The following is a 10,255-nucleotide window of genomic DNA, read 5'->3' as shown; positions in this document are numbered from 1 at the left end:
ATTTTCAATGTAAATGTTTCTTGGATAGGATATACTTTAGTCAACAGGAATCAATAATGTTCAGTGGCACATATGGTATGTAGTGGGCCTCACACCTGCTTTTCCCACTTTTGACCTTTTGTCTAGGTGAATTATGCACGCTTTCATGTTTCTGAAACATTCTTTCAAGATTACAGCTGTGCTGGTCATCCTTTTAATCAGAAGCAGTCTCCTTATAGGAAATGGCAATAGGTGAATATTTGGATCATACTGGGAGGATATCCAGCTCCCTCTTTCTTTGCCTATTTCACTCATTCAGAGACTTTGACATGGTGAGGGTGGCAAAGCTTTAGGGGGTGAATAAAGACAATAAGCTCCTACTGTTTGGGACACAATGTTTACAAGACATGAGTATATCAGGCCCATGTGAGCATTCTTCTGTTGTGACTCATCACCAGGACCAGACTGCAGCCAGATTTAAGACTGTTAAGGCATCCTGAACTGATTGGACCAACGATTCGTTGCCACAATACGTTTTTGAAGACAAAGCTAATGTGAGTCTGTTCAATCCATGTTGTCTTATACCTTCTTTACAGGACCAAGCAAAACAAGCAACTAAGGACCAATTAAACAGTCTTCGAGCTAATTGTATTTTATTGTAGGATCAGCCATGGGAAAGACTGAAATGTTGGGACTGAGGCTACTTGCGTTTGGATTTGTTTTCATTGTGGATACTTCAGTTTCGGTAAGCATTTGCAGAAGTACAGTATCAGTCTGATTGTTTTTCTTTTTTTATTTCATATAATTCTTATAATCATGTATATCAACAGCTGTAAAAAAAACATTTAATGCAGTTGGGATATTTTTTTAAATAGTTTTAATATGATTAAACACAGTAGAACAATTTGTTTTTTCTGAATATCTTATTTTTCCCCATAACTATGAAATTGCTAAAACACGCTTGTAAGCAAAATCTTCAGAATAAAATTGTTTGTCAATGGAATCCTTATTCTTATCAATGGGAGTTACCTTTATCATTTGCATATAGAGTGTCATACTGTAAATAATTAATGTAGAACAGAATAGCTCTAATTTCTGCTCCTCTTTTATGTTTCTGATATGCAAATAAATGGTGTGTGTGCACACTCATGTCTATGTACTTGCCTATTTACACGTATGGTGTGCGTATGTAAACGTGTGTTTGTGTTTGTGCGTGTGTACTCATGTGTGTGTGAGTGTAGGCTCCAGATGACTGCCAGCAAGAGACTATCAGGCTGCGCTCTCAGCTGATGACTCTGGAGAGTCGAGTAATGAAACAGCAGCAGCTCATTCAGCAACTACGAAGCCAGCAGGTGGAGCCTTCTGTCAAGCAGGACAACTTTGTTGACCTAGGGGAGCAAACAGAGTATGCAGGTCAGGACCTCCTCTATCTTTATGGAGGGAAAGAATGAGCACATAAACATGTTTCATTGTGGTTAGAAAATTACAATAATTTCATTTCATTATTGGCATTTAGCAGACTCTCTTATCCAGACCAACTTACATATGTTACAGGTATTTTTTATGTTACTTATTTATACAGCTGGATATTTGCTGAGGCAATTATATTTTTATATCTGTTATTTTCCAATTACATTAAACATTGACATGACTGAAGTTTATCACAAGAAAAAAAAAGTGTTGTCTTGTTCAGACTGTGCACAGATCTACAATGACGGGAAGAAGAGGAGCGGGTTTTACATGATCAAACCTCGCAAGGCTCCCTCTAAGATCAGGGTATACTGTGACATGAGTGAGGGGGGTGGCTGGACAGTGCTTCAGAGGCGATCAGATGGCAGTGAGCACTTTGACAGGTGAGCTAAAGCATAACAATTTATGCCAAAAAGGGTTATGCACCATTTAGAGTGAATTTTATTGTAATGTTTGTGGTATTTCAGAAAAAAAAAAAATCTGTTTATTATACAGAGCAGTGGTTTTCTTGGTAAGGTGACTTTTTTTTCTATAGGGACTGGAGCGAATATAAACAAGGCTTTGGAAACATGAACTCTGCCAATGGAGAATTCTGGTTAGGAAATGATAACTTGCACTACTTAACTTCACAGGGTGAGAACTCTTTTATATGTTATATGAACACACGGATAGTATAGTACATAAGGTTGCATTGAGTTTCTTAGCATCACTGTTAATGATTATTAAAAGTTTCACACAAATATATTTCATACATATCAGACACTGCTCATACATAGAGACATTTCATATATGAAACAATGCTGCAAGCAGAAATCATGCAGGCCAAGAATAAGCAAATGCCCCAATGTGCAGAAAATACATTTCTACAGAAATATTGTAAATGTTAAATGTATGAGTAATCATTTGTAAAAAAAAAAAATGCCACGGCTTCACTTAATGTAATAAACAGACTGTTATAATGCCAGTTGTCTGATCAGCAGCATATAATTGGACTTTGCCTATGCCCTCAAAATATCTGGCAAGTTTAATGTCTATTTTATCTAGATTTTATATAGGATTTTAAAGTGGTGGACGGAAAGACAGAAAAAGAAAGAAAGAAAACCTTAGGAGCTTGACCCATTACAATAATTTGAGATATTCTAGTCTACACTGTTTTACGCTTTCACACCATTAAAATGATGTATACAAAACAAATGAGAATTGCTTACATTCAGACTATTTTATATTAGTAATATAGTATAGGTACATGTAAGATTGTTTTGTTATTGTTTTCAAGGTGATTACAGCCTCAGGATTAACATGATGGACTTTTCGGATAATCAACGCTTTGCACTGTACAAAAGTTTCAAAGTTGCAGATGAAAAGGTATGTATAATCATATGAGTCATAATAATCATAATATAATAATACGTTCATCCCTTCCATGTATCCAAGAGTACACAGTGAAAGTGAGGAGGTTGAATAGTGTGTAGAACCCATCTGGGAGATGCACTGCAGCCATGATTAAATGACCAGACTGAGACAGCTAAATTGGGACCTTGGTCCCTTTTGATTGAGTAGTTCCACTGGATCTTTAATGGCCACATTATCTCAGGACCTCAGGGTAAGTTCACATCCAAGTGATAAAATCTTTAACTACAGTGTTCCTGTCAGTGCACCTTCTTTCTCTTCGGTCCAACGGGCTTCCTGCAACCTGGTTTTTCTAGGAGACTCCTATCGAAGTATTAACCACCCTCAGCCCTACATAGCTTTAACCAATTAAATCTAAAATCTCTAACTAAATCTTAATTTAAATGAAGAGAATTTAGTAATCAATGTGAGAAAAATTAATATTTTTGGACTTTATCTTTAGAAAATAATTTTCAGTAGTGTAACCTGTAATATTTCAATAACAGACATGAACAAATGTTTACTTGTGTACAAAGTCAAATGAACATGGAGACCCATTTTGCATTTTATCAGCACCATACATAAAACAGAAACAATATACACACAGATCATGTTAGACGAAGTCGATTTTATTCAATTATCGCTCATTTTAGACAATATGCATGCCAATTCATGCATCAAAGGTGATATTTAATCATGTAATAGAACTACTCTCTCCTTTTAGAGACCTTTGTGTGGAAAAAAAAAAACATTTCATAAGAGTGATTTTTATGAACAGTAAACTTATCATATTTGTGTTGTTATAGTATTGTTCTGTATACCATTCCTGCAAGCAGCAATGTATTTCAACATGATCCTATAATTAAAATATCAAAATATGGTTTTAGCAAATTGTGAGATATAAATTTGTCAAACAGATTGTTAACAAAAGTGTTAGTTGTTGGTTTATCTCAGGCACCTCTCAAATGTGAGACAAAACCCACAACACGTTCCAGATCAATCACGGCCTGCCGACAATAGTTAACAGCACAGTTATTACAAAGTTAAAAGTTTAGCTCTTTGCAGCAGAATGTATTTCACCCATCTTGCACATTAATTGCCCAATGTTCTCTTCAGGACTCTTATCAGCTGCAGTTTGGGGAGTACTCTGGGACTGCAGGGGACTCACTTGCAGGGAGCTACCATCCTGAGGTGCAATGGTGGGCCAGTCACCAGGGGATGAAGTTCAGCACGTATGACCGCGACAATGACAGATACGAACGCAACTGTGCCCGTGAGGACAAGGCCGGCTGGTGGTTTAACAGGTCTCACAAACACAAATTACAATAATGTTTGTCCATGAATGTTATGTATGTTAATGGCAGTTGGATGTAGGTTGTTGAAATGCTTCTGGCATGTAAACAGACATGGCATTGTACAATACGTGACACATATTTTCTAATGATCAAAATTATGATTTCATATATAAAAGACAATGCATAAATACAACAACATGAATTAGCAACACTAAACACAAAGTAATTATTTAAGTTAAGTAAAGACCTCAATAGGTTTTTTTTTTTTTTCCTCATTTTAATCACAGTCCAGTTTAACAGGACTGATTGCATAAGGAGACCCTTTTATACTGTTATTCTGTCTCAGACACATTTTAATGTATGTGTTATTCCATTTATCTCCTCTAGATGTCACTCTGCCAATCTGAATGGTTACTACTACAAGGGCCCATACACAGCTGTGACTGACAACGGGATTGTCTGGTACACATGGCATGGATGGTGGTACTCCTTAAAATCAGTGGTAATGAAAATCAGGCCTGTGGATTTTGAGCCTAATGCTGTATGAAATTATTCTGACCACACCTCCATCATTACATATTTTGAAAACATCATTGTCAATTACATTTTTTAGTAACACTGGAAGTTATAACTCCACTTTATGATTTTTTTTTAGATAAAGGATTCAGAAATTCATTAGAAATTCACATCATATCCAATCATGAGCGCGTCACTCAAATCATAGCCGATACCTGATGTTGTTTTTGTTTTGCTTTGCTTGGCCAAAGGGTATAATCCGAATAAAGCATTCATCAATATCCAAGTCCATTGGCATTTTTAGACCCAAGTGACCACAACACACATGCTTGACTTAAAACAAATATAGATAAATACGGGTAAATGTACAGGCATACAGACAATACATTTTACTCCACATTTCCTTTCATTTAAACATTTTGTTTAAAAGGATAGCTGCATATCTAGTGTCTGCATTTTTGACTCTCTTTGCAAATATAGTCCTTACATGGGCAAAAACATGATCTTTTACTATGACTATCCATACATGGTTTAGCCTGACATACATGTTGTTTTCAACATTATTCAATCTTCATATTTGCAAATTCTGTTTTTTAATGAAATATAATTAATGTCTATATGCTTTGTGTTCAGCAATGAAACAGCTTTAAAGTTCCTCATGCTGCCAAAATACCATTCACCAGTATCACTAAAACACACATCCCTTAAGCTCCCAATCTCATACACCCGGAATGGGGCAAAAATATAATAACTAAATAAAGAGATATATTTTACGTATGTACAAAATAAACCAAAGAGTCCATAATGTAAAAAAGGAAATAATGAAAAGAACAATAAGAAGAAAAAGAAAAATCTAAACATATCCTACAAAATGTATAAAATGAAATTAAAAAAAAAAGTTCTCACACATAATTCAAACTGCTTGCAATCACAAACAATGTCAGCACCAACATGATTTGCAGATGTTATATACTATAATGCACGGAAGGAAGGAGAGGTGGAGTAATGCATTCTGGGCTTTTTATAAGGATCTTACAACTTAAAGTACACCATGAAACCTTGAAATGATTTCAAATTGGCTATTGTTCTTAGTAATTAAAGTATATGAAGGATACTATATGGATATGGATATATCAATAAGGATACATACTACAGATAAGATAAAGGACAGCACATTTCAAAATTATGTTGAAGCTATCCTTATCCTTTATTGCCTTTGGTCAAGGTAATATTATATGAGCTGTACAAGTTCTATCCAACTACCGCATCCTAAATGTAGGCTATATGTAAAGTGCCCTTGCATAATCACTGATACATTGGCTAAACAAGAAAAAGAAACATATCTTGTCAGATTTCACAAATGAACAATGTCTTTATGTTAGCGCTGTGCAACAATGACCTGAAAGAACATGAGCAAAATGGCATAAACCACATAGTTCAGAGAGTTCATTCAGAGAGATTTTGATGTTTGTTTAATACAATGAGGACAGGTTCAGGCATGCACTGGGTATCAACATAAGTGTAATTTACATAAGCTCAAATAACAATTTCTTCATTTAACAAACACAGTTTGACATATGTAAAGGAGTTCCTTCAAACTGACTTCATGACATAAGAACTAATTCATGCTTCATGCATTATGATTAGTGCTTGCAGTGCAACCTATGGATTCTACATAAGCATATACAAATAGGAGCAGCTTTGAGGATTTTATCGCAATTGTTCCTTGGCTGAAGAGAATCTAAGTGTTACAATGGTGCAAATACAGTGAATACTTTTTATTTGGCCATGACACATTCTGTTACACTAGTATGAACAGAAAGACACAAGCTTCAGATGTGTTCTTGTTCTGGCCTAATATCCTGAATCAACCAACCAGATATCCTGATCATGATCTCACATTTCCTTTTTCCTGATGTGGCAGAATACACTTGAAACAGGTTTCAGGGGTGTGCCTGTTTTAATATTGCTTTCTGAGGATATGCTTTGAGTAAAACAAAGCATATTTCTCACAATTCAAACAGGAGGTCTGGTTAGTATTCAACAGTATTATCATAAATCTAATTGTACACATGCATAGTGGATGGCTGTGAGATTTTAAAAGAGGGTTCTCCTGGCTTCTCAGCAACTCTCAGAGATGGTTTAAGCTGTAACAGCTCAGAAAACTTCAGAGATGTGTTGAACTATATGACATAATGTCCCTATAATGCAGTCCTTGACAGGAGTGAAGACAAAATCAAAAGGGGACAAAGGTGAGTACACCTGGAAAAATTTAAGTGGGTCATTAATTAGCTGTCAGATCATTAAGTAGATTAAATAGATCATTAGTTGTATGTATTTCCAAGTCATTTTTTTGACAATGTGAATATTTCCTGGAATAATCTGTTGTATCTTCACTTTAGGTATATTTGATAGTGCTCGGAGATAGGTAACTGAGATTTCATATTCAGCATGATTCTCTGTATTAACATTCTGAATATATCCCAAGTAGTCAAAGAGGATTGTTGTTGAAAGAGAAAAATTTTTATTGGATCCAGTCATTGTGTCATTGCAGCACACTGTGCATCGCCCTATACAGTAATTCATCCAATACAAGTCTTATTCACTACTCTTCTTTGTTAGTGTATGTGCACATTTAGAAGACATTTTCCAGATAATCCACCAATTTACTGTTTGGCTGGGCATATCCTATACCTATAGAGCACCAAGACTTTATCTCTTTGTGTGGATTCCTGCACAAATAGTCACAGTAACAACACACAATTACAAACATTTACTTCAATACTGTCTAACATCATGCTACCATACATAATTCAGATACAATCTCATATGTTCACACAATCTGTTCTTCTTCAGTTTAATTTTCCTGCCACATAATATTATCAGTAATGTTCCAGACTCCCAATTTACATTTCTGATCATTGGTTTCTCCCCATATTCAGCCAATTTGCCTGTTCATTATACCCAAGTGGAAGTCACTTTCTACCCTTGCCAGAGAGCTGATGACTGCCATCTTAGTTGTGCATGAAAGATAGCTCGCTGGGCTACCTAACGAAACTCCAAACAAAATATGAATATTCTCATAACAATCAGCAAAATAAATTCAGAGACACAAAGAATTCACCCACAAAGACATTTTAAAATGCTCTCCTTGCCCTTTTCTGATTTAACAACAGCCTTATCTGTTAAACAATAATTATCAAGGTTAGAAGGTATGCCTTCACACCCCTAATCTAGATTAGTTATTCACAGCCAACTGCAGTTCAGGTGTCATGACTAAACACCCTCACTGAATAACAATACTGCCACCATGCTCATCTATTACACTATCTGAGGAGTTCTCAGTTATTATCACAACACAACACCCCTCTCATAAAAAAATAAATAAATAAAATCAGCAACCCTCATACATTGAGTGATTGTGATATAGAAAGCTTTTTCATTTTTTTAACCAAGCACCAGTATCCCCTATTAAGCAGGTCCTGTTACTGCAAGTTGGATGCTAACATACATCATGCACCAAAACAAATAATTTGGACACTCAGTGGACACTAAGTGGGAGACGTGTGCTTACAGTGATGAACACAATGCCATGTTGTGTGGCTGTGTAGTGACATGGTGAGTTTTGATGCAGTGATGTCTACCAGTGACTGGATTGGCTATATTTAGGCAATAACCATAGTAACAGACTCTGTCAGTGGGAAAATACAGTTGGTGCGTGAGCAGTGCATGTGTATGTATTTATGTACACTGTTTGGCCTCACCATTAATCTGTCAGTTTGAACAATACTGTATTTACATGTTGGAAAAAATATTTTGCAGCTCTGAGCCTCAGTTAGGGAAAATCATGCTACATCAATTCATGTGTTTACTATTCTAACAAATAACATATAGTATTATCAACACAAAAATGCTTTCAGTGCACAAAAAATAATCACAAACACTAGATACTTATAGTCTGTAAGTCAGCAGTAAAATTTACTTAATTTTATACCTAATTACTAAAAATTAGGCTATTGCTATAAAAATTAAGCCTCATTACCTCACACAAACTGGACAAGCACTACTCCAGCGTCAACTACACAACGTTTAAAATTATTTTGTGTGCCTTTGTCCTTGGTTATTGTTTGCTCCATCATAGGATGAGGTCTCTTTGCCATATGCCACATATGCAAGTGTAATATGTGGGGAATTTCCAGCTAAAACAAGAAACCAGTACAGTAAGAATAAGATTATAGCAAGAAGAACATAACAATTACTGTAAATTTTAACAAAATTAACACTGGTGTCCAAAGAGGCCAAGAGATCACAATAACAAGAACAAACACAGGAGCAAGTAACACATAATAATTTGCGCATTGCATAGGTTTGCTTCGGGAGATGCTTGTTAAATTTGTGAGATGTCAGATTCTTAAATGTAAGGCTTCATTTTGATGTTAGTAATTTCAATGACAGGGTCATTTTAAAAGTGTTTCTATTGACTTATAGTGAATAAGCAGGCTACATAGTACGTGTTTGTTTTGATGATCATGTAACTAATTCCCTTCATCTAAAATCAGCCCATATATTTGAATGGCGAATTTGACTCGAATAAAAAGATAATCCCTAACGGTTGTTTTTTCAAAAAGTAACTGATAGTTGCCAAACTGTTCAAACTGATTTGGCAGACTGCAGATGACGTCATTGTTCACGCAGGTGAAGAGAGGAGATTACCTGGGCCAGATCAGTGCCCTTGCTGGACGTGGTGGTTTCTGTGAGTATTGTAGTTATTGGGGTTACTTTGTAAAAGTTTTTCTCGCACTTATTTCAACGTCTTCAACGAATGGGATATACTGTTTGGCTCATTTTTCAATATCAGTATTGGCTCTGTGCAGTGGAATACCTAGGCTAATTTAGTCCATCAATTTTGGTTGCTATGTGGCTTGTTAGGTAGCTCGCCACCTAAAGCGTTTTTTCTTTTTTGGTGGGGGTATCTTTAAATCAGTGTAAACGTACGGTCGATAGGGGTTTGTTGTGGAGAAGTGGACCACAGTATGCAGAAGGTTCGCTTTGTTTGCACTACTTTTAAAAATGCAGTTAGGACGTAGCCATGTCACTTCTGCAAAATGCATGGCGTCCAAGATGCAAAAATACTGACTTTATGTAAACGCTGGAAAACGTGTTTGCCGGAGTTCACCAGTTCGCCTCATTTCTTGTTGCAGCCAAGCAGATAGCCGCGAGCTCCTTGATACGGCAGTGATATTGTACGCTTTCGGTTAAATTTGGAGTTTATTCCAGAGGGTGTAGACTTCGGACAATGAGAATAACCGTGACTTTAGTCTTTTTATTTCTTTCTACTATACATTTGTCAGCTCTTTGGCAAACAAGCAATATGCAATTAGCTAATTAGCATGCATAAAGCACAGCTGCAGTGTTTTTCCCTTCGCTTAAATACGTAGTTAAAACGCGATCATTAATTTGCTTTCTTCCCTTTAGTTACTTGAAAATGACAGATTTGGACACGAGCCAAAAACTCTGAAGCGACAGGATGTGGCACCTGAATAAATAAGTAGCCATCATAGCCTTTCCTTTCTGACTGACTCATTGTAGTCTCTGGTTTGCCTAGT

General features: G+C 36.1%; 1 protein-coding gene across 1 annotated transcript; it reads left to right on the top strand.

The window, feature by feature from the left end:
* The first annotated feature begins 454 nt into the window (after positions 1–454).
* fgl1 (fibrinogen-like 1) lies at positions 455–4,890 on the top strand. Its single transcript, XM_036551572.1, has 8 exons — positions 455–533; positions 642–724; positions 1,221–1,392; positions 1,673–1,832; positions 1,985–2,082; positions 2,726–2,814; positions 3,955–4,142; positions 4,521–4,890. The coding sequence occupies exons 2-8, from the start codon at positions 650–652 to the stop codon at positions 4,678–4,680; spliced, it is 942 nt and encodes a 313-aa protein (XP_036407465.1). The 5' UTR covers positions 455–533; positions 642–649; the 3' UTR covers positions 4,681–4,890.
* The last annotated feature ends 5,365 nt before the right edge of the window (positions 4,891–10,255 follow it).

Source organism: Megalops cyprinoides, chromosome 18, assembly GCF_013368585.1.
Source record: "Megalops cyprinoides isolate fMegCyp1 chromosome 18, fMegCyp1.pri, whole genome shotgun sequence".
NCBI classification, from domain to species: Eukaryota; Metazoa; Chordata; class Actinopteri; order Elopiformes; family Megalopidae; genus Megalops; species Megalops cyprinoides.
Note: the sequence above shows the minus strand (reverse complement) of the source record. Positions and strands in the feature narration are given on the sequence as shown.